A 24,977-nucleotide genomic window follows, 5' to 3' on the forward strand; every position below is an offset into this window, starting at 1 on the left:
CCCGAACCCCAAAAGGGGCTCAGGCTGTCCACAGGCCCAGGATCTACTGGGACAAACTGCCTGTGATCTCTCCCACAGGCCAGCAATCCTGGCAGCATGAACATATGAGGATGACCCAGTTCTGAGCCCCTCACCATCTGGGCTGCTCTCCCCACATAGGGACCGGCTCTGAATGTGATGCTCTAGTGCTCCTGACCAGCATGGGGCAGGATGGGAACGGTCACCTCCCTTACTCTCCATACCTTGCCTCTATTAATACAGGATGGGAACGCTCACCTTCCTTACTCTCCATACCTTGCCTCTATTAATACAGGATGGGGGCAGCCACACCTCATCAGGAGCTACTGGTTAGGGCCTGAAGTCCAACAGGATCCTATGTCTTTACCCTACAGGCTGTTCTTAGAGGAGATGGTGCTAAGAGTGATGAGCTCGTGAGAGAGGGGCTCACTTGTGCTCTAGACTTGAGGCCCCCGGACTGACCCTTCTCAGAAGCCTGGGTCTGGTTCCTAGTTCAGGGGGTGAGGTCTTGGCTACTGGCTCTCCCTTTGCTTCGTGTTGGAGGAAACCGGAGGAGAAGTCTCTTCTGTCTGGGGCAGGACAAGCTCTAAGGGGTGGTATGGGAGGATTCTGATAATCATAGAGGTGGGGGTACAGGGGAGGGTCCCCACCCAGATGCCTGGCACAGAGATCTCCTTGATGTGTTCCTTCAGTCTGCCTCCCAAACCCAGGCTGAGGCTACCTGCATTCTCAGGGCCTCCCTCCTCACCTCCTGACCCCGCTCCAGGGTCTGGTCCTGGGCCTTTATCCACTGACTCTCATTATTGAATGCAAGCACAGAGGCCCTCCTCCCCACCCCTGCACCACCCATTTACGTGATGCCAACTCAGCGCGGCCCTCTTCCACCACCCATCCTCTTCCTGGGAAGGTCGCGGGGTACCTGAGGGGCCCAGCTCCTGGTCCTGCCTGGCTCTGGAGCTCTGGCCTCAGACAGTAGTGCCCACTTTTTGTAAGTGAGACCGAGGGCCCTGGGCCCCCTGAGACCCGAGAGTGGCCTGAGAACACTGACAACTCTGGGGGTCCCTCCACCTGCCTCCAGCCACCCTTCCAGACGTCCACAGCACTGACTCATGCCTGCCTGGAGGGCAGTCGTCATACCTGTTGGCTGGGGCCGAGGCTGGAGGCTCAAAGCCAACCCAATCTGCCATCTCCAGCTCTTCCCAGGCCAACCTGGACTGCCCAAGCCAACAAGACAGACCTGTCCAGAGAATTTGCGGAGAACTGGCTTCCAGCCTGAGCTTGCCCTGTCTGCCTGTGTGACCAGAGGTGAATGCTCTGACCTCTCTGGCCCTTACTCTTCTTATCTGAGAAAGAAGGCGGCACCTGTCCTGTCTAGCATGGACTTAGGGTTCATAGAGCACCGTCAGCCAGACCCATGAGCTCCTTGAAGCCCCTAAGGAGTGGGCCAGCCTGAAGCCTCCTCAGCAGCACACAAGGCCATATCCCCTGTGGCCCATGGACCTCCCTCCTGCTGCCTCTCTAGATGCCTGGGTCCCCCTGAGGTCTGCATGAGGGCCATGAAACAAAGCCACCTCTCTGGGACCTTTAGGCTCTGACCTTCACATGGCCCTGCAATCCTGATGCTTGAGACAGCCCACACGGTCAGGACTTCCTGGTAGAGCTCAGCCCTGCAGGGTGGTGTGGGACCTTGGGCAAGCCAGGGCACCCCAGCGAACCTTAGTCTCTTCCTCGGAGAAATGGAGACCGCACTACCTGACCCCATAGCTGCAAACACTGGTGTGAGCTATCTGAGAGCCATTAAGAAGGTCGTGACAACCCTAGGCGACCACAGCTATGCTCAGGAGGTCCTGGGCAGCTGGCAAAGCCCGGAGGCCAGCAAAACAGCAGAACCGACTGATAGAGAAGAATGAGTAGATGAGGAAGTCTGCTTTCCACTGTGCACACTGAGCTCTGTCCAAGAGCAGTGATTTCCCCTCTTCCTTCTCGTTCTCCTCACACCAGTCCCTGATCAGCCCTGCCAGCAGGCCTCGCAAGACACCTTGAGCAGCCTCTGAGAAGTAGGTGGCTTTTTCCCTGAGAGGTCCTGGAGGTCCTGGCCAGTAGCTTCCCTCCCAGGAGAGGAGATGGGTAAGGACTCTCCTGCCCTGACCCATCTACTCAAATGCCCTGTTTTGCGGCTGAGTCTCAGTGCTGCTTTGCTGATCCTGGGAATCTTAACGGTGAACGTGGGTGTTTACGCAAGTTGGGGAGCTTTATGACACACGTCTCCTTACGTGCACAGGCCAGTGGATACTAGCCCTGGGTTCTTTGCTACAAACACACAAACAAAGAACAAACGTGTGTGATGGAGGGTAAAAACTTTAAAAAGGAAAAAGTGAGTTCACACCTGGAGTGGAGCCCCCTGCACTCACACGACACGCAGGACTGCACGCACGTGGGCACACCCCACAACACAGACATATGCTCCCACGAGCATGTCACACCCACACACAGCACACACACGCCCATGTCCACATGCCAGCGCACACCCAAGACACACATGTGCACACACACACAAGTGCAAGTACGACAAAGGAAGTGGAAGAAAAGTGTTACCCATGAGTAGCCGCCGTTTCACCCGCTTGTCCACATCAGCTACTGACGTGGCATTGAACTGAGAGCGCTCAATTGCAGCCTCATCCTTCTCTAAAACACAAGTAAGGGACAAACATGGAGCCAGTGGTTAATGACAGCCCACTTCCCGCGGCCCAAGACAGTCAGCCTCTTGGCGTGGCGCACGCAAAGCCCACACAACACGCCGGCCAGCTCGGCATCCTCGCCAAGGGGCTAATCCCAGGAACCTCCAAGGTGGGGGTGTTCAGGGCAAAGCAGAGAGGCAGCGAGGGCGGGGGCGGGGGAACGTGCAGGAAAGGAGGAATGACCACAAAGTGACCTGGGACACAGAGGGGACTCAGGGCCCATGGGCAAGCAAACAGAGAAGGAGGCTGAGGTCAGGGCAGACGGGACTCGTCCGCACAGAGCCACAGAAGCAGAAAGCACCACCACCACGGTGCTTTACGGAGACACAAGTGATTACAGACCCCCGTGGCTCAGGCTGGAGAGGCAGGCACAGGACGAGGCACAGGACAAGGGGACAGGGCCACAAGGTCCGGTGATGGATGCACTGAGACAGCAGAGGCTCTGTCACAGGGACATGAAGGTGTGTCAACACTCATGCAAAATTAAGAACAAAACATAGGACACACACACGCACACACACAATGGATCCAATAGAATAGACACAGAAAAACCACGGGATCGATTTGGGCAGCGCTGGTTGCCTGCTTGTCTATAGAGGACTAGGGCTAAACATTCAAGTGCTCAACAAGGGGATGCAAAGAGGGATCACTTATTTTAGGAGCATGCGGAGGAGAGGCGGCCCCCAGCGGGCCAGGGAGCATCCTGGCTATGCCAAGAGGCTTCCTGTGGAGGGCAGGTGAGGGTAGCTGGGTTGACTTTCTTTGCTCAGAGGTAAATATGTGGAGACATTCGTTCCCAAGGGGGACACGGATGAACAGTGGGCAAAGGCAGGTGAAGGCATCTCTTCCTGGCCAGGAGTAGAAGTAGCAGCAGCAGGGGCTGGGTAAGGAAGGTGATTTCTAACGAGAGGAGAGGGAAGGTGGGGCTGGGGAAGTTAATTTAGAAAGGAGATCCAGGCAGGGGCCTTCACATGCAGTAGACATCAAAAAATAAAAAAGCAAGAAAGGATGATTCAGGTGGACAAGACAAGATGTGTTAGACAAAGGCTGGGTGTGTCTGGCCCGGCAGCCATTTGCACTGCCCCCGTGGCCACAGAGCTGGCTCCAACAGAGGTGGCAAACCCTGCGGAAGACCTCGAGCAGACGAGACAGGAGGGAGGCTGGGTGGCCCCAGAGAGCCCCAGGCCGGACAGTGGAGGGAGAGAGGCCGGAGGAGAGGAGGTTCTAGATGGGATCAGGCTGCAATAGAGACACTGGTCTGAGACCGGGTTTGGCTTTTAATTCTTTTTTAATTGGTTGGTTGGTTTGGTTTGGCTTTTGGCTCTGAAAATAATTAATGAACGTCAGTTATCAGACAAGACAGGCAATCAGGGACCATCACCAGAAAAGCAAGAGAAATGAGATAAAAATGAAATAAAAAATGGTTGTCTGAAAGAAGAGACCACACAGAGGAAGGGAGAGCCACCGCAGGCAGCAGAACCCATGATGACAGCCCCGGACTACAGAGGTGACAGCCTGGTGCCCGCCTGGGCCCTGCTCCCTGAGACCCAAGGGAGCAGCGTCCTGGGGGACAGAGTGGGGGCACACCCTGGCCTCATGGGCTTCTGTCTGCCGACCAACCCTGTCCTGTCCCCTGACTCTCCCTCAAGAAGTATCTTCCAGACAGACAATAAGAAATGGGGCTTAAAAAAAAAATAACTGACTTGTGTTGGGTTTCTAAAGTTTGCCTGCACAGGAAGGGTTGAACTCCGGCACCAACTTTGAAACTCCACCCTTTCTCCGTTAAAAAATTTGCTGCTATTTTTAAGTGGGAGAAAAAAACCTACTAGTGATTATGGCATGAAATAATCACAAATATTCGAGCTTCCCTTTGGAAATAGGGACCAGGAGGAAGGAGGTGACGGAGACTTAGATCAAGACTCCATGTGACAGGTGAGAGATGGGCTGGGGCAGCGGCGGGAAGAGCGGACTTCAGGTTGGGGAGAAAGGCCAGCAGGGGCCCGGCAGCTTGGAGAGAACAGCAGTGAAGACACCACACCCACGCAGGGCCCACACTGTCCATCTCCCCTGGACTTTAGGCAATGACCACTCAAAGCAAAGTTCTGAGGAAACCTGTTAGTTTTCCAGATGGCTGTGGGCAGCTCCCATGACTAACGTGGCTGTGTGCAGTTACCTGAATCTGGCTGTTTTCCATATTAGGGGAGGAAAAACCTGTGCTTCTGGAACAGAAGGTCTTGGGTGCATACACCTCCCTTCTCCCCACACACCCCCTACCTGGGGCCACCCCTCACTTCTAGGACGAGGACGTGCAGAACCCCTGCTTCTAGGGAGCCCACGTCAGGCGTCTCCAGGGAACACAAAGCAGAAGAGCCTGGTCCTAGGGGGCTGCAGGCCCCAGAGAAGCCTCCCCAGAAAGCCTCCCCAGGGGCGCCGGCCATCTCCACCATTGCCATGGGCTTGCCTTTCCTTATTTCCCTGAAGCTTCCTTCCGGGGAACCCGGACGTGGCAGGGTGCTGGCCCTGCTGGTGCACGCATGGGGGGTGGGGGGTGGGGGGGGTGCAAGGGTGGTGTGCGGCAGAGGTGCCTACTTACCGATGCACGTGCGACCGTCTGAGTGGAGGGCGTACTTCTGGTGGCAACCACACATGGGGCCTGTGTCTGTGTCCTCACAGCTGTGCTGGCAGCCTCCGTTTCCATAGTTACAGGTTACTAGTTAGGCCCAAAGTGTACACACGTGTGTATAAACAGAACAACAAAAACGATTAGTTTGCCGGTGATGGCTGCTGCCTTCAGGGTATGGGGAAACTGAGGCCTAAGGGCATCAGTGGGTAGGGTCATGAGGCTCGCTGGGCAATGGGGGAGCATTTCCCTGCACTTCAGCCCCTCCAGGGACCCTGGAGTCACTCACTCCCTAGAGCTGAACTGGGGTGGGACAGAATGGACTTGGGGTCGTCTGGGCTTTGATCAGAGCAGGCACAGAGCTGATGCGCTCAGACAGTGGTACATGAAGACAGCTTCATCCTTCTCAGGCTGCAGGACACTTTACAGCTGCCTGTCTTGATGGGGCAAATGTTTGTCAATGCCAGGACATACTTGTCAAGCTGTCGGGGGAGGGACATGGCGGCCCGTGGTTCCAGGTGACCCTCATTTCCTTAGTTCTGGCAGAACTTTCCTTCCTCTGCCTGTCTTGGGGTGTGTGGATGTCTTCACGGAGGTCCCCCCTCAGAGTTGCAGGGGCCACCTCAAACTCTATCCCCTCGAAGCCCTAATCCTCCGGGAGCTCGGCAATGTCCGAACAGACAGACTCACGCAAATTAATGTCATCTGAGGTACGGTTTTGAAAATCACCTAAATAATAACCACATTACATTGTTTTCAATGCTGTGGCCTGGAGGATCTGGTGCCTTTCAGCCCAGAATCCCAAGATGTTTCACAACATCAGCAACCTGGGTTGGCTGAAAAGGGGGCAGAACAAAAAGGAGTCTGAAGTAGAAAAAACTACAAATTCAAGTTTATTTAAACACATGGTCCATTTCCAGGGTGAGAGAGATCGCTAGAGGGGAGCAAGGTGACCCAAGTGCTCCCCAGGGGGTGTAGGGCCCCTGCCTTGTGATGCTGGCGAGACAGCTGCACGCTCATCATCCGAACGCGAATGTGCACCAGGGCCTCTGTATGGGGCGTGTTCTTGGATACTTTAACCATCTGTCCAGAATTCAAGCTACACTCTAATTTATTTGGCAAAACCCTAATGATCAAATATGCAAAAATAAATCTCAGATCAACTATGGTTAGAGGGGGCAAAAATCCCAAATCCTGAGAGTTTGAATGAATTATGTTCGATTAGGTTGACCCCTGAGCACAGCTGGTACCAGAGGGAAGTCAATTGGTGGCAACTCCCAGAGAAGGATCTGAAACGTTTCAGAACTGACTTCTCGGCACTCCTCCTTTCACAGAAACTGACGCAGAGCCTTCCTACCCACCTGTCCTGAGTGATGGGGCACCTCAGCCTTGGACACATGCCGTCTCCACAGCGGGTGGGGAGGATGTCAAGAAAATGGCTTGATATGGGGACAGGTGTCTGCTCAGTGCCTCAGATGCTCTCCTCTGCAACCAGAGGCTCTAAGAGGCTGCTCCCTCTTCCACAGGGAGCTAAGGATCATCCAGAGGAGGGAGCTGACTTCTAGGGGGAAATTTCAGGGACCTGAAAAATGCTTCCAGAAACACAACTGGGCTTCAAGCACAAAGCCCTCCAGCCCCTTCTCCTCAGGAGTGACTCTTCTCTGGGGTGGAACTGGCACCCTGGATGAGAGCTCAGCTTTCATCTCTCAACAGCTCATCTCAATGGCCAGGAAGGAACCCAGGGAAGCCAGGGATTCCGGGAGGCTGCAGCTCTGCGCAGATCTCAGGCGATGGGGAGAGACCCAGGTGGAACCCACCTTGGGCTGGACGTTGTGTGTCTTTCTAGGACCCAGGAGATTTCCGTTTCAGAGTGGGCAGGGGTGCAGCTGGGGAGAAGGCAGTTCTTCTTGAGCTCCAGGCTCCTGGAGACAGGCTGTGCCCCAAAAGTGACTCTAATGAGGATAGAGGCCTGCCTGAGGCAACCCGAAGGGGATCCAGGCTCAAGGACCCTTGTTCCCTCCACATAGTCATTTGTGCATCTCACAGACCCCCAAGGATTGAGCCTTCGAGTACCGGAGAGTCCACAGCTTGTACACAGAGATGTCTGAGCTCAAGCTCTGGTGAGATGGACAGAAGGATGGAGAAAACCTCCTCTGGCCCCGGCCCTGGAGTGGGTCCTGGGCTCTGGACGGATGACAGCTTGGTTCAGAGCCCTGCAGTCCTCTTGAGCCACAGAGGCTGGTTGGCTAAGCCAGGCCTCAGCCCCCAACCCAGCTTGAGATCTGGAATTTCCTGGAACGCAAGTGACTTCAAGGACTAGAGTGAATAACTCAGAGCTAACTTCTCACCAACCTTGTCTCGTTAACCTCACAGAAGCAGCCAAAGCTGGGCTGGCTGCGCAGCTGCCTGTGCAGGCCCTTCACGGGAGGCCTCAGGCCCCAGAAATCACATCAGGCTCTCCGTACCTTGGTGATATTCAGCCACCCATGGAGAGGGTGGGACTGCTGTTTCTTAAGCCAGCACATATTCCAGGCAAGGGTTGAGCCCTTCCTGGTGGGGGCAGCTGGGGTGAGGGTTGTGGGGGGTGTCCTAGCTGCTCACAGGGCCCTGCCTAGTCCCTGACCTCTCGCACTAGGCTGGCGCTCAGAAGATGCTCTCTGAGCAAACTCCTCCTTGCAGTGCTTGTCTCAGATGTACTATGGGGTCAGGGAGCAAGCCGGCCCCAGCCAGGCCACCTGCAGCCTCTTCCTGGCACTGGACTCAGGGCCCAGTTGGAGCAGGCCCTCGGCCTGTCTTCTGCCTAAGGGAATGCACTGTCCTTCTGGCCAGGGCTATCCACAAGCCTGCTGATGCCATGCATTTTTGACCTTGGCTTTTCTCATGAGGAAACTCAGATCACACAACAGGGGGAACTGGGAAAGCTGGAGTCAGCACCTTCTGTTCTGAGGTGGCCGGGGACAGAAGACTTCTCTGCAGCTAAAGGAATCCATCTGGTGTGGAGAGGGGGCCTGGATGGAGCCCTGGGGCTGGAGGCTGGCACTTCCAATCGAGACTGCCCCTGTTTGGTCCTGCCCTGGGTGACAGTATACCGGCTTATCTTGGCCACCCCACAGGAAAAAGCCTGGAACACAGAGAAAGGTGGTCCACCTCTCGGACCATACCTGGGGCAGAAGGAAGCACCTTCACTTTGGAGAATGGATGAATCACATCTGGTGCACATGGGTCCCCAGGGCCTTGGTGACTGTTCTAGGAGACCATGAGTTGGGAAAGGTGTGGCAAGGCACCCACAGGAGAGCTGATGACAACTGAGAGGAACAGTGACTACGGATGATGGACCAACAAGGGCCAGCTTCCTCTCCACAGAACGATGGGTGGAAGAATGGTCATTTTCTTTATGACAGCAGGGCAGCCTCAGTCTCTCACTTCCACAGCTAGGGTGAGGACCACCTTTTTCTACTGGGAGTTGGAACTGGACACTTCTCCCTAACATTTTTCTGCATTAGAAAGTGGGCTTGATATGAGGCACTTGTCTCTTGCCAGAGATGGAAAGTGCTTCCGGCAGTCTCCTTTGGCTCTTTGTAAAAAAGGGCAAATATGACATCGCTTTGGGTATCCCTGGTGCCCTCATCTCCCACGAGGAGAGGCCCATCCCACCATCTCCCCACGTAGCTGTGGGGAGGATGCGCTGGCTCCCAAGCTTCTGAGTTCAGCCATGGTTCTACTCGGTTTCCTGGCTCCTACTCCTACTGGGGAATGGGGTGACCCCATTAAGAGGCTGGACTACACGTGGGCCCTGTAGGCAGACCACCAAGCAGATCCTGAAGTGGCGTCTTTGGCCAGAGGCCTCATTCCGTCCAGATCTCCAAGAGTATCGCCATCTGCAGTTAGCCTTGCAGGGGTCAAATTGTGAGTTCTGATCTTTACATCTTATTTTAGAGATGGAGTCTTGCTGTGTTGTCCAGGCTGGACTCAAAGTTGGGCTAGAGCGATCCTCTGGCTTCTGCCTCCCAAGAAGCTGGGACTATAGGTGTACAGAGTTCTGATCTTTGGTCCCGGAAAAAACGTCAGCAAGCCTGGAATGGGACTACTTCAGAACCATACTCTCTTCCTTCGTTGTACTACTCATTACCAGGGGCTTCCCAGGCCCATCAGGAAACCTGGTCCTACAGACCTCTGTGCCACGGCCCCGCCATTCCTGCTGGACAGCTTAGGCTCAGGGGCTGCCATAAGATCCAGCCCAGCTCCTGGGGCTACACTGGTGGTGTCATGCTTGGTGTGGAAAACCCCAAGGGTTTACAACCCTTGTCCCTTATGCCCTATCAGGCCCCTTCCACAGGCCCTGCCCTTCTCTCCACCCCATGGGGCTGGGGACCCTCCCTGGCCAAAGTCCAGCAGACTGGACAGACCCTCCAGAAAGCAATGGCAGGAGACGCATGGGACGTTTGACCCATTTGTCTCCCTCTACCTACGTGTGCAGTCCTTCTGGTTTTGGGCAAGGTCAAAGCCGGGCCTGCAGTCGCAGGCCACCCCACCTTTGGGCGTCTCCCGGCAGATGTGGGCACAGCCATGGTCTTTGTTCATGCAGTTCATACCCTCTGGGAAGAGAGACAGACAAGAGACGGGTTGGGGACCAGGCAGAGAGTGAGAGAGAAAATTTCAGGCTGAAAGGGGATAGCCAATGATATGTAACAATCAAATGGGCTGTCATTGCATGTATGGTGCACACACACACACGTGTGCACACACACATATGCGTGTGTGCAGCAGCCATCTACATGGATATCCCTTAGGGAGAAAGCAAAGGCACGGTGGCTGGGTCTAGATTCAGGCTTTGCTCTGTGAGTTGCACCGTAAATGGCACCTCGTGACCCACGGAGACCAAGCTCTTGCTTTAGGTCAGATTGCAGGGCGTGGTCTGTAGAACTACTTTTGTGTCAGGGTGATTTGCTCCCCTCTCCTGAGCCACCCATGGTTCTAGGCTACCCCCCACCCACCCAGCAGACTGGATCTCCCCTCTCTGTCTGCCTGGAGTGGCTCATACCCCCTTCCGTTGACCTCAGTTGATGTTTATCTTCCCGGTGATTTGTGAGGCGTTTCTAGAATTTATGAGGTCAGGGGTCAAGTGAGAGGTTGTAGGCCACAAGTCCATCAAGAGGCCAAGGCAGATGAAAGGGAAGAGCCTCTGTCTGCCAACCCACCGGCTCTGCGACCTGCCTTCCACCTCCACCCACAGGAAGCTCAGGCAGAAGTGAAGCCGGCTCGGGGAGCGGCAGTGAAAGCTGCAGACAGCGAACACGCACAGGGCGACCTCCTTCCCCCGGGACACACTGGCCTCTTGTTCCAAGGGAGGACTGGCTCAATCCTGACCCCATCCACTTTCAATATGGGTATGCGGCAACACAGAATAGATTTAAAAACACAAACACCCTGCTAGTTGTAATAAAGATAAAACCTTCTAAAGTTAAAAATCAAACAAACAAATGGAGATGAGGAAGCCTGCATTTTGCCCAGCACTGTAACTCCTGGTTTCACCTGATTTTGCGACTCATATTTCCTCACCTTGATTTTCTCACTAATCAAATTCTTGGAGTGACGCAGAGTCTAACTAAGCAACGAGTTAACACGGAAAGCGCTTTCATGCTGCTGCCCTGCACGGTAGCTGCAAGTTCACACGGAAAGACCCTTTCCGCTGGCTCGATTCCAAAAGAGCATCAGCGCCTGAGTCACACAGATAGTGGTGTGCGGTCAAGGCTTAACAGCCGGCAGGGGTGGAGGCTGATTTGCAGTATTTACCAATTTACGTGGGATAAATACGCCAGCCATGGCTAATTTCAAGGTATCAGGGAGATGTCGCCGAGGGTAGAGTTGGGAACAAATGTGCACAGTTGGCTCTCACAAGCTGAGACAAGCCAGCCATAGCACGTCCCTTTCTTAGAAAGGTCGTTGTAAAGTCAGGCAGATGTAGGTGTGAACCTGGCTTCCTTCCTGGCTGTGGCCTCGGAGACAACTGCTTCCCTTTTCTCAGCCTAATCTTAGAATGAGACGATCACCTCTGTCTCATGGAGGAGCTGTGCAAATTAAATCCAGTTACAGACAGGAAATGCCCGGCAATAAGAGACGAGGTCTGTCTGTGGGGGCACTGGCTCCTGAGGCCGTTGTCTCTCCTGCAGGTCTGGAGACGGCGTGTCTCCTCCCTGGGGCCTGGCTGGACCAAGCGGCCTCTCCTGAGAGGCGGCTCTCGGTAGAGAAACCTTCCCAGACTACTGAAGCATGTTCAGTCCCTCATCAGGTCTTCTGAGAGCCTCCTGCCCTGGTAAGGGGTTTGGCCAGTGGGTGGTGGCCAGCAAGCCGTCTCCCTGACCATTACTGACGGCTGCTGTCAGCGGTGGGCTGAGTCCAGGGTCGCCCCCCTCACTCCCTGTTCATCTGGCTTCCATGGCTCCCTGATGTTCCAGCTTCTTCACAGCTGTACACACTCCACGGTTCACCATCCCACAGTGCCTGCTGGGCAGCCCCTGAGGGTGCTCCATCTCCCCTTGCTGCTCCTTCCTCCTGGGCTGGACACCCTCTCCTGTCTTCTATAAACTAAATCCTAGGCCTGCCTCAAACTCCACCAGTTCCACAAAGCCTCCTGGCTCCTGCCTTCTACTCCCCGTGTCTCTCCATGCCACCACCCATGTGAATTTCCTAGGGCTGTCCTATGGCCGGCACAGGAGATCAATGCTGTCAGCAGATGTGTGCTTTCTTCCCGAGCTGGGAAGGGCCCAAGCGCCCTTGTTAGGCTCAGGCTTACAGACGATGAAGAAAGGGGGACTGAATTTCCATTCCCAGCCGAAGAATCACAGTTTACAAGAAGTCTTGCTAATCATCACCAACCATACATCTGTCACTGGGGAGCTGACGCATGCCGGAGCCCGGGTCATGGAATATTAAGCTCTAGAGGTCATTCAGTTTTCTCCCTCGTCGTGGACTTGCCATCAAGTGACCTTTCTTCTTGAGACTCTAAAGACTTTAACACTGAGCCAAGATGTTGTTGTTTTCTTGGTGAAGGACACTTTGGGGATGTAATCTAGCATGACTATGGACTGCAGTAACCCACAGTCAGTAAGACACTAAGCAACAGAATCGCAGAGCTGGGAAGGGTGAGCCCCAGGCCCCATCTGTAGTCAGCTGGTCTCAAAGGTCTCTACTGTACCTCTCAACAACTTGGGGAAGACGGTGGAGCCCTTCATCTCCCACCTAAAGACCCTGAGGTGGAGCCGAGGTCCCGTGATTAGCCATCCTCACTCAACACCCCACGGCAGGCCCCCTGCACACTGCCTCTCGCCCAGCATCCCCAGCATGGGAGCCCCCACTGGCTCTGCAATGGAGGGCAAGGGACGGGCCAGTGATTGTTAGTGGGACTGGCTTCAGGACCTCTTTACATTCCTGACAATTATAAAGGAGCCCAAATAGCTTTGATGGACGTGTTTATGTTATAGCCATCAAGACTGGCTAGATACTACAGAGAGAAATTAACATTTACTTACTAACTTATTTAAAAACAAGATAAAAAACTTGTTACATGTGGGATGGGCATGGTGGCTCATGCCTGTAATCCCAGCACTTTGGGAGAGTGAGGCAGGGGGAATCACCTGAGGTCAGGAGTTCGAGACTAGCCTGGCCAACGTGGTAAAACCCCGTCTCTACTAAAAATACAAACATTAGCCAGGTGTAGTGGCGCATGCCTGTAATCCCAGCTACTTGGGAGGCTGAGGCAGAAGAATTGCTTGAACTCAGGAGGTGGTGGCTGCAGTGAGCTGAGATTGCGCCACTGCACTGCAGCCTGGGCGACAGAGTGAGACTCCATCTCAAAGAAAAAAAAAGTATTACATGTTAGCACAAGTCATATATTTGTATTAGAAACTATATTTTCCAGAACAAGGAGGGTGCCCTGAGGTGCAGCAGTCAGGCCCGTGCGAGCCAGGCTCACCCGCTGCATAGTGACGCTGTGGTCAGGCTGGAGTCTGCTCAGCTTGAGTGCTTCTGGGGTGCCTCCTCCCCGAGAAGGGTGGTCGGGGGAGCATCACTATCACATTTCAAAATGACCCTACAACCACTGCAAGGATGGCTCCTACTGCCTGGCCTGGGGGCTGACTGTGGCTTCCGAAGCGCTAATCAGCTCCTCTGTCAGCTGCATTGCTTTCACCTCCACTCGCGGGCAACACTGGCTTCTGGAGGCCACAAGCAGGTAGGCTCCATGGCTGGCGGAACCACAGAAGGTCAGGGTTGGACCCCTCCCCTGCAGCCCATCTTGTCTGTCTATCTTATAGAGACAGAAAATGAGCCCCTGAGATGGGAAATGAATGTCCCAGCCCATACAGCAGGGCTGGAACCTGGGCCACTGGGCTCCCAGCCTAAGCGCTCCTACCTTGGGGTCACTCGGCTACACCTGTGGGACCCAGATGGCTAATAGGGAGCAGACATTTCCCGGGGGAACAGAATTAGGAACCTGGTGCAGAGTGGGCGACTACACGGTGCCTGTTACTGGCCACTGTTTCCAGACTTAAGAGCCCAGCGAAATCCAAGGCCAGTTCAGACGCTGCATCCCCTGAAGCTCTCGGAGCAGCCCCTCCACGAAGCACATACCCTGGCTCCTCTTTTGACCTTCCACGGCTGTCACTGGCAGGCCCTGAGTGTGAGGACGGAGCCTCAGCTCCCTGCCGCACAATGTCTGTTTTCTCAGCTGTGAAATGGGGATGTAATAATCTTTGCCCCTGAGAGTTGCTGGGAAGCTGAAATGAGGTAACAGTATCAAGGGAGGGGCAGGGAGGGTCTCGGTAGAGCAAGGCTGCTACGACAGCGCTCCTATCTGCCCTTGCTTCATTCTGCCTCACAGGAAATCGGAATAGTTGCTTCCGTCACACTCTTTCCTGCCAACCGTGGGTAACCGGTTGGGGAGACCTGAGCTTTATTCTTTTCAGTATCACAAGTACCCAGCACAGGGCCTGGCACAGGGTTAGGGATCTGCAGACAGTGGGTGAAAGAAGGAAAGGGAAGAATGGGTGGGGAAAGAGAGGGGAGAATGGAAAGAGAAAGAGGAGGGAACAAGGAAGGAAGAAGAGAGAAATAAAGCCCCCTATTGTGGAACAGATGAAGCCGGTTGTCTGTTATTTTAGGAGGCAAGGCTAGAATTTTGAAAATGCTCTTGCGGCATCCCTAGCTCCGTGTGCTAGAAACACAGCGCTTTGGATACCTGATGTGGGAAATTCGCAGCACGTGTTAAAGGCTCTGAGAAGTCCTGCGGTCACTGTGGAACAGTCCCTTCCCCTCGCTTAACACAGCATGCTGGACAGGAAGAGACCCCAGCACTGGCAGGGTCTAAGGGTGGCCCATTCTAGCTCCTCACTGGACAGACAAAACAACAGTGACACAGGGACCAGGGTGGCAGGCTGGGGCAGGGATAGGGCACTGGCCCCACCCACTGGAGCACCTGTGGTATCCTCTGTGCCTCCGAACCTCAGAGGCAGAGCGGGTTGCATGCCCTCCCTGCCCTCTCCCAGAGGGGCCATCTGAGGGCAGTGAGCTAACGGGAAGGAATGCCAACTCATCCCCTCCTGCAGGTGGTATTTCTGGATGGCAGCTGGGGCCATGAGGGCCAAGTCGAGATTTGAAGGAGAAAAGGTGAACCCTGAGGCATGCGAGGTGCTGGGTTCCAGGCCCTTCTGCTCTAGGGATGGGCCTGGGCTCCAGATGGGAAAGGACTCTGGGTCTGCGACTCTACCCCCTCTGCCGTGACCTTGGAAGGACTCCCCTGGGCCTCCTCCAGCTCCCCTGAGCCAGCCAGGTCCATGCAGCCAGTGGCAGCTGCAGGCTGTGTCCACTGATGCCAGCCTGTGAGTCCACTCAGGCCCAACCCCAAGCCCCAGGCCCAGAGCAGGCTTCTGTGAGCCTGAGGGACGGAAGGGCCCCGGCTCAAACTTCGTCCTCCTGTGGCTCCCGGATTTGTGTCACGTCTGCTCTTGGGACCCATAGGACAGTTCCCTTGACCTAGATATGGGGAGAACCATGGAGAGGCAAGTTCAGCAGAGAGCCCTGCTGGTCTCCCCATCTTGATGGGAAGTGAGATAGAATTTCAGAGTCATTCCCAGAAATCCTGATCTTCAGAGGCCTGATGCCCGTCAGGCCAGGCAGCCCGCCAGGTCGAATCTAATCTGATCTAACCACCCAAATCCAATTATATGCTGCAAACTCAGACCAAGTGTCTCCTTGGTACCCAAGATGGGCCAGGGAGCAAGGAGAGGACAGATGCTCTGCTGCCACAGTGCCAGGTCCACATTCAGGCTGCCACTTGCTGTGTGACCCTGGGCAAGCCCTTCGCCCCTGAACCTTGGTTTCCACCTATATAGAGTTGGACAGTAGTAGCGCCTGCCTCCCAGAGTGTGCTAAATGTGCAGCCCCAGTCTCTGGGTGAGTGAGGTGCTGGCTAAGGGTGCAGATAGGCTGTTGTGGGACTTTGTCTTGGCCAGAAGGAAGCCACAGGGGAGTTGTCAGTAGGGGAGCGACATGGTTGTGTGTCAGAAAGATCTCTGGAGGCTGTGTGGAAGATGCGCTGGAGGGCCAGGACTGCAGGCCAGGACAGTGGAGACGCTGTTGCTATCACTCTGAAAGGGACAAAGCCCGGTGAAAGGGCAGTGGTTACAGGGACTGGGAGGAGGGCTGGACTGGACAAATTTACGAGCTGCTTCTGAGTTTTCTGGAAGAAGTGATGTATGAACTTGAGCCCTGGCTATACTTTCATTCACTTGGACCCTCACAACAAGCCTGACAAGCGGTCATCACCGTGCCCACCTTCCAGCCAAGCAGACGGAGGTTGGGACAGCGTCGGGGAAGGCGTGCCCCGGGCTGTGTCTTCTTCTCCAGGTGCCCAGTGCTTCCTCCCGATGGGCCCTCCCCCAGGTTGCCATCTCCTCTGGACTCTGACAGGCCCTGGCAGCCCTTCCCCACCGGGGCCTATCTTCCCCCAAGGCCTTCGATCATTCTTGGGTATTCCACTAGAGTGTGCGCAGAGAGAAACGATGGCACGGTCTGCCTGGCCCCGAGCCAGTGGGTACATCATATCCTCTGCAATGCAAAGTTCACGGATGCATCTCAAGCAGGGCAGCGCGGCCCAGTGTGTTTGTACTTAGGAGTGGGGCCTTTCTTGCCGCCACGGCTGGATAACAAAGCTGGAATGTGTGCCTCCTGAGGGCCGTTGCTATGGTGACTTCATCAATACCATCATTTTCTGCATCCATGTCCCTTAAATACATGGGAAGGGACGGCAAGCTGAGAACCGCGGAGCAGGAAGAAAAGAACAATCACCTTGCTCCGCCCTTCCCCCTCAACTTGGGAGGAAGGGATCTTCCTCCCTTTGCCTCATCAATAGAAAATTATGGAGCCAAGAAAGAGGCTGGAGCCTTGGGGGTGGCAGGGGGAGAGGGCGGCTGCCTTCCCCAACCCTGACTCTGCAAGCTGTCCAAGCCATGCAGGGAAAAACAAACACGAGCTCCTACCAACGTTGAAGGGCGGTGAAGGAAACCCGGCGAAGGTGGTGCCCAGGGGGAAGGCGCAGAACAGCTGTAGGGTCGGGGCTGATGGGAGAGATGACGATGGCAACAGTGCAGCCTCCCGCGTTCATCAGAGCTGCCTGTGCACTAGGCCCGCCACACACCAGAGACTCCTTACCTCACGGATTCCCCGACAAGCTCAAGACGGGGTTTGCTACGGCACAGGCTGAGCATCCCTCATCCGAAAATCCAGAATCTGAAATGCTCCAAAACCCAAAGCTTTTTGGGCATTGACATGATGCCATAAGTGGAGAATTCTACACATAAGTACTTCACACTAACTTTGTTTTATGCACAAAATTATTGAAATGCCATGTAAAATTGCCTTCAGGCTATGTGTACAAGGAGTATGTAAAACAAATGCGTTCCATCTTTAGACCTGGGTCCATCCACAAGCTACTTCATTATGTATCTGCAAATGTTGCCAAATGTGAAAAAATCCAACACTGGGAACACTTCTGGTCCCAAGCATTTTGGATAAAGGATGCTCAACCTGTGTTACATCCACTTAACAGATGAGCACACAGAGGTTAGTGACTGAGGTAAGGTGAGGGGGCTGAACCCAGCGGACGGAGCTGGAGCTGCAAAACACTGTCTCACCAAGGCCGTCTCCAGCGACAGCTTCACGGGGTGCCGATTTTGATCCTGCCCTGCCAGTCTCCTCAGATCCATGCAGAGCCCCTGTGGGCCGGGAACATACTCTGCAAAGCCAAGGCCTGGCAGAGACAGAGAAGCCTTTACAACATCGCCCTGCAAGGTGAGTAGCTTTATCCCCACGTAGCAGAAGCTCTTCAGAGAAGTGGAGCGATTTGCCTGTGGTCACCGAGTAGGACATGGGAGGCAGGTAGAGGCGAAACTGAAACCCAGCTCTGTCTGACTTGAAGACCTGCCCTTCTCCAGCTGCAGAGGGAACTTTCTAGTGCATAAATCTGACTGTGTCTTCCTACTGTAAACAAAACAAGCAAAACAAACAAAACAGCTCTTCAGTGCCCCTGCACCCAGTGCCCAAAGGGTTAGGCTGAAAGTTCTCAGTATGGCACTGAAAGTCCTCCCTGACCCCTGCTACCTGCCTCTCCAGCTTGCTTGTCCTTCCTCGAGCCCTGGGTGAGGGGCAGCCTGTCGGCCGCCCTGCACAATCCCCCCTCCCTTCCCACCCTGAGGCCTTTGAGAAGGTGCTTTCCTCTGCCTGGGACACGCTCTCGCCCTCTGAATGGCAAAGTCTGGCTAGTTACTTGAGATGCTGTTTCTGTGTCACCTCTTCCAGGAAGCCCTCCTTGTTTCCACCCTCTCTACAAGTGCCTAGGTTGGATTGGGGCCATGCCTGGGGCTCTCCTGCCCCCTCCTTGCTCATAGCACCCACCACACTAATTGTAGCTGTTACACATTGTCTCCCTCCCTCTAGATGGGGGATTCTCAAAAGGGCCCGCACCTGAGTAACCTCTTTGCCCTCGTCCCCTGTACAATGCCTAACACCCAGTGAACGCACAGGAACCGTCTGATGAACCCAAGCTCACTGGTGAGTGGCCTGGGCTCAGCTACTCTGGATTTGGACTGTGTCAGAACAGGGGCCAACTCTCAGACAACAGCGGTATGCTTGTCTGCAGGCCCAGACCTGGCTGCCGTTCTGCTTCCCCTTGATCCCCTAATTACACACTAACAGCATCTGCTCCTGGAGTGGCACACTGAGAGCCTCTCACTGTGTGGCCTCGGCTTCAGTAGAAACACAAGGCTCTGCCTCCCACCCTGTATCCCCCAGATTACATTCTCTGGGGCAAATCTAGGCCTGCCGGGCACCAACAGCTGGCTGCCCCAGACTAGAGCCCCAGCTGACCCCGAGCCTAGCCACCCCCAGGCAGCATCCCTAGGGGTAGTCCCCTCTGGGAAATGCAAGTGACCAAAGACTGTGGGCTTCTACTTACCCAGAGCTCCCCTGTGTCAGGCCCCACAGTGGGGTCTTTGCAAACCTCCCTAATTGAACATCTCAGTGACCAAGTGCCAGGTACAACCAGCACTCACCTGACAGGTGAGGACGCTGAGGCTCAGAGAGGTCAAGAGACTTGCCGCCCCAGGTCTTCTACCTTGTGTGAGGGAGTAGGGAGCTGATGCCCTGGTGGCCACTCCACTGGCAGGCCCAAAGGGGTTCTAGCCCCTCCATTAAGTGCTCACCTCACACCTCATCAGCCCTGGTACCCACGTGGCAGCCTTGATGGCCCCTCGAGGGAACTCTGCTCCTCTCGTCGTCCTTCTCACTGCCCCCTCTGCTTTGGCCAATATGCCATATTGGATGTAGGGGAAAGAGTTTATCCCCCAGAGCCTCTTGGGGTCCTGGGTCCCAGCTGGGTGTGTGACCTAGCAAAGATGCTGGCCCACTCTGCCTGGTCCCCTTCCCACCCACTCCACACGCTCGCAGCACCATCCCTTCTACTCTGACACCAACCCTGGGCCCTCCTTCAGGGTTCAAAGGCTCCTGCCAGGCCCCAGAGGACTAGTCGTCCTGGGTGTGCACAGGCCTTGGCTCAGCACTCACCACCCAGCTGTTCCAGTCACAAGAGCCCACATCTTGTATTATCTGGCTCCCAACGCCTTCCACGTCCATCTGCTTGCGTGCTTATGTGCCCCTTCATTCCACAGATATTTAGGGAGTGCCTCCTTGGTTTCCAGCCCCAGGATTCCGGGCAGGCGCAGGCCTTTCTACCAACCAGCCTGCTCCTTGTCTGCACCTCCTGATCTGCTCTCCTAGTGGCCGGACCACAGTGAAGCCCGAATGGGTGACCAATAAACACCTGCAAGGTGGTTGGTTGATGAGCTCACCAGGCATGGACATGGGGCACAGCTCCGAGAGAAATTGTCCTGCTTTGTGTTTACACGCAAGCGAAAATCAGAATGGATTGGTTTTCTGGAAAGCTAGAACTGGAAGGGGCCTTGGAGAGCACCTGGGTGAAGCCTCTCCGTTTCCACTGAGGAGGCTGAAGCCCACGAGACAGTGACTGTCCTGGGTCACGCGCCTGTGACTTGCCCTGGTCACGCAGCTGTCAGTGCAGAGTTCACATGCAGCCTCCCACTTTCAGTCAAGCTCAGTGCTCTTTCTGGCACATCAAGAGGTGGCTCACAAGGACTGCTGCCCTTGACCTTTCAGCTCACGCATTCCTTCACTCCCTCAATTGACAAACTTTTGCTAAGCACCACCTGTGTGCAGGCCCTGGGCTGAGACCGAGGAGGAAGGGTGTCCAACCCCACACGCTCATTCTCAGTTTGAGACCAAGTCACTGCCATGCAGTTCACTGGCAGGCACGCACTGTGTACACAGATGGAGAGACAGACAGAGCTGGGACTGTGATTGGCTCCTGGCATGCTTCTCAGAAAGCGGGATGGACGCCAGCCTCCCTTCAGCACCCTCTCCCCACCCCAGGGCCTTGACCAGTCCTGGCACCGGGAACCCCTAGAAAGCTGTCTCTGTGAAATGGGAGGTGGTTCTGTCTCTGACAGTTGGGAGGACCAAGAAACATTTGCAGAGCCACAAAAAGCTCTATGCGCTGGGCAACACCGAGGCGGGGCAGGTTGATTCAACAGTTCTGATTTGCGTCCCCATCCCAGCCCTTTCTAAGGCATGTGGTTTTAGAACTTATTGTTGCCTAATTTATAAAGTGGGGAGACTAAAACCCTCTTTTTTTTTGTTTGTTTTTTTGAGACAGGGTCTCACTCTGCCGTCCGGGCTGGAGTGCAGTGGTGTAATCAAATCATAGCTCGCTGCAGCCTTGAACTCCAGGGCTCAAGCAATCCTCCTGCCTCAGCCTCTGGAGTAGCTGTGACAACAGGTGTGCGCTACCACAGCTGACTAATTTATGTATTTTTTGTAGAGATGAGGTTTCACCATGTTGCCCAGGCTGGTTTCGAACTCTTGGGCTCAAGTGATCCTCCCACCTCGGCCTCCCAAAGTGCTGGGATTACAGGTGTGAGCCACCACGCCCAGCTTAAAACTTTCTTTTGTAAGAGTGTTCAAGGGCAGTAACAGAGGTGATGGGCTCCAGCTCAGATCCCTCAAGCTGCAGGGGGTGCTCTGCAAGGCTGGCCCGCTCCCTCTCCCCTGCATGCTGGCTCCTCACCTGGAGGCCCCGCTCTGCCTTGTTTCTTTCCCCTTCCTCTCCCTTGATTCCTGAAATTTCCCAGGCTGGTCACTAGGTGTCACCACAATCAAGTTTTTCTGTGCCCACGGACCCGGGGTCTTGCACCAGGGAAGGCCTGGTCAAGAGACTCACTCACCTCCTGAGCTTTACTCCTTCAAGGCCCGGGAGGCTGGAAGTGTCCTTCTTTCCTCCCTCAGGTTGCCAGGTTTAGCAAATAAACACACAGGACGCCTCATTCAATCTGAATTTCAGGTGGACAATCAATACTTTCTGAGTATAAGTATGTTCAAAAGTTGCATGGGTCATACTTATAATAAAAAAATTACTTGTTTATCTGAAATCCCAGTTTAAATGGGCACTCTGTATTTTATCTGGCAACCCTGCCCTGCCCTCCACAGGGACCCTAAAGGAAGCCATGGCGGATGGACAGGCTGTCTAGGACCACCCCTTAGCTCCTACTGCCAGAGAGCTCAGTCAGGTGCCCGGGCCATGGCCTGCCATGAATAGGGAAAAGGTCTGTTTTTCCTTTCCAGCAGGTGACGAGACGGAGGGCGCCCAGGCATGGGGGCTAAGGTGGTAGCATCCCAAAAGTGTTCCCACAGCAGCCCTGGGAGCCCGGAAGGAGACAGTGATAAGAGCACTGTGGACACACGAACAGGAGAATCTCCAAGGCTGTGAGCAGCGCCCCCGAGCCCCAGCGAGTGACTCTCCACCACTGTTCACCCACATGCCGTGGAAAGGAGCAGGGGCTGCAGAGCCACAGCCCGGGGCTGGAGTCCCGGCTGCGTCACAAGCAGTGGTGTTCACTTCCCCTCCCTCAGCTGTGCATGAGGGGCAACAGCGGGTACTTCTCATGGGCCCTTCGAGGACGAAAGGGGCTCATGGGCTCGGGGCACAGTAGTACGTTCGGATCATTGGCAGGTACAGCCACTTTGAGGACGTAAGCCAATTCCCGCCACTGACTCAAACTTAGTCTGCTGACTTGTCGCTGCACTCAACAGACAAACGTGTGGGCGCTCTGTGATGTGCCCTGGGGGCACAGGAGGCGAGGCTGGGCAGCGGGAGGGAAAGGTGTTCTGGAGCAGGAACCAGCTCACGCAGAGGCCTGGGGAGTGAGGCTGGGGTCTCTGCGCTTCTCACAGACTAACTGGGGCTGGAGAGGCCTCGTGGAGAGAAGCCGGCAGACCTGCAAGCTGGCCAGCTGCGGAAGGGAGCAAGGCGGGGCAGCAGTGCAGGACCCAGCAAACTACGACGCACTGGGCGTCCCTCTCCTGGGCGGCGGGCTGGGCACACTGCTCTGCACAAGGGGTGTGAAGGCACTTTGTGAACTGATGATGCACACACTTCGGGCGTGAGTCCCTCATGAGATGCTCTCATCCCCTCTACACTCCCATGAGGCATGTTTTCCTCTGCAACTCGCCCTGTGTGAGACGTGAGAAACACAAGGATGACTTAAACACGTCCCTGCCCTTCTTTGGAGCTCATGGTCTGGTCCTGCAGTAGAGGGCTGAACCATTTCAAACACATGAGTGCAAGTCAAGAGGAAGATGTGCGCGCCTGCCTAAGAGTCAGAGACAGCTTCAGAGAGGAGGTGAAAGTGCACTGGGTTTTGAGGGATGACTAAGAGTTCTCCAGGAAGGGAGGGGAATGGGAAATGGCAGTAAAGGCAGAGGATGACACATACCAAGGTTGTAATCAGTAAAGCGTACATGTGCCGTAACAGGGAGAACAGCAGGCAGATGCGGAGGAACCAGGAGAGAGGAACTGGACAGTAGAAGGCCTTGGGAGGCAGGAAGGCAGCAGTGCCTGACAACGGAGGAACTCGGGGGTGGGGGAGAAAGCCCCCCGGCTGCAGGATGGCAGGAGGGAAGGGGGATGAGGCAGAGGTAGAGACACCAATTAGCAACCACAGCCTTCGAAGAAGGCAGGGCAGCAGGGGTGAGGAAGCTGGCTGGGTTTGGGAGGTGAGTAGAGCTCGGACGTGGGATCCGGTCACACTAGGATGTGGGAGCCACACAGGGGAAGGGTCAAGGCAGCACCCCAGTGCTGGTGCCCCACTGATGGGGGATGCGCTGGGAAGCACAGGTCTCAGAGGATGGGAAGATGCTGCGTTTGGTTTTGGGCAGGTGGGAATGCTGTAGCTGGGGTCCCCGTCTAGGGCACAGTTGGTACTGGGGTCAGAGCTGGAGAGGTGGCCACTGCTGGTCAGCAAGGAGACTCAAAAAGCTTAAAGGAGAGCTAGGAGAGGGCTGAGGCCAAGGAGGAGCCAGGGTCAGGGGCTGAGGAGAAAGGGAAGAAGCCCCGTGGGCCGTACATGCTGAAAGAGTCCGGTGACATAACCAAGCAGCCACCAGGCTGGGAGACAAAAACCCACCTGGCTGGCCTCAGGCGGGTGATGAGGCCCTCGGGAATGCTGCGGCCAGGGGTGGCCAGGCAGACGTCCCACCAGGAGATTGGCCTTGTGGCCACAGTCACAACCCACTTTCCCTAATGAGGCTAGGGAGGGCTCACACCCCTCCCTAATGACCCAGGATGACGTTGCTGCTTCCCTACTCTGCCAACCAGGCATCTGCCCGGTGGTTTCCGAATCCACACTCCAGATCTGCATGACTTTCCATGCATAGGGCCTGTGCCCACAAACCCCAGTGAGAAGCCAGGCTGTGGGCTACAGTGTAGGGGGTGGGCGCTGGTCTGAGCCTAGGGGCCTGGGACAAGTTCCAGCTCTGCCACCAACATGCCAAGTGACCTCTGACAGGACACATGGTGTTTCCAGGGCCTCTGCTACTTCACTCTAGAACAAGCACGCAGGCCAGCTTCCCTCCAGGGCAGCACGCTTTTGGTTCTCACGCATGTCAGCCTCAGCTTTTCCTGACTGCCTGCTCCCTACGGACCCCAGGCTGGACACTGGGGGGCCAGCGGGTCCTTGTGTCCAAGGGCACATCCTCACGTCGGGGAGAAAGGCCTGGGAGCAGAGACATGAGAGACAGGGCAGGGAGGCTGAGGGTGGGGCGCGAATGAGACAGAGGCAGGGACACGTAGGGTCCACCTGGGGGATCAGGAGGTGTGCGGGGAAAAGGTGTAGAGGGTTCTCAGTGAGCGATGGTCAGTCAGGATGAGCGAGAGTTCCAGACAGAGGGAGCTGCGTGGGTGGAGGCCGGGATGAGAAGTTCACTATGGCTGGTTCATGACATGCCAAGCAAGGAGAGGCTGCAGAGAACCACATTCCTCTCGGGAGCCATGGGAAGGTCTCGAGTGGGGAATGACAGAGCCAGAGGGTTGGGCAGAGCAGTGGCTCTGGCTGCTACCAGAAGGCTTGCGGGGCGGGGAGACCTGTGAGGCAGCTGCCACACTAACTCAGGCAAAAGACGGCAGTGCAGCCCTAGGCAGAGGGCAGCATGGCGAGACAGGGGCTCCCTGTGTCACGGGGTATCTGGGCTGCACAGCACCCCTGGCCCCCCATCCATTTGTTCATTGAGTGTCTTTGATCTTAGGAGGCGGTTGGGCCTGGGTGCAAATCTTGCCTTTGCTACTTCTTCACTACGGACAAGTCTCTTTGCTTTTCAGCCTCCATTTGCTCACCTGCAAAACAGGGTAGCTACATGACACAGACTGTTCTCAGGATCTGATGACTCGTGTCAGAGTCTGGGCACTATGCTCAGCTATGATGCGTATGACAGCTTTGCACAGTTCTAGTGATCCAGACCGGGCTCTACACGAGGCGATGTCTTATATATACGATCTCATTTTAATTCTCGTAAACAATTCTATCACAAAATATATGAAAGTTTGCCCCAGGACTTGTGGCAGAGAAGGACGCCAGGGCTGGGCAAGCTACCTGTTGGTCTAGCCCTCTGGGTTGCGGCCCTCCCTGCCCTGCACCCGCAACTCT

The 24,977-nt window shown here is 55.3% G+C and overlaps 1 protein-coding gene across 1 annotated transcript in view; it reads right to left on the reverse strand.

Annotated features, from left to right (window-relative positions):
* Window positions 1-1,835: 1,835 nt before the first annotated feature.
* Window positions 1,836-24,977, reverse strand: part of SCUBE1 (signal peptide, CUB domain and EGF like domain containing 1) — a 91,364-nt gene continuing 68,222 nt past the window's right edge. The window contains exons 5-8 of the mRNA XM_058431137.1: window positions 9,846-9,971; window positions 5,350-5,466; window positions 2,614-2,703; window positions 1,836-2,068 (exon numbers count right to left, since the gene is read on the reverse strand). Of these exons, the coding sequence (XP_058287120.1) occupies window positions 1,836-2,068; window positions 2,614-2,703; window positions 5,350-5,466; window positions 9,846-9,971 (566 nt within the window). The remainder of the gene's footprint in view (window positions 2,069-2,613; window positions 2,704-5,349; window positions 5,467-9,845; window positions 9,972-24,977) is intronic.

Source organism: Hylobates moloch, unplaced genomic scaffold (genome assembly GCF_009828535.3).
Source record: "Hylobates moloch isolate HMO894 unplaced genomic scaffold, HMol_V3 SCAFFOLD_19, whole genome shotgun sequence".
Taxonomy (NCBI): domain Eukaryota; kingdom Metazoa; phylum Chordata; class Mammalia; order Primates; family Hylobatidae; genus Hylobates; species Hylobates moloch.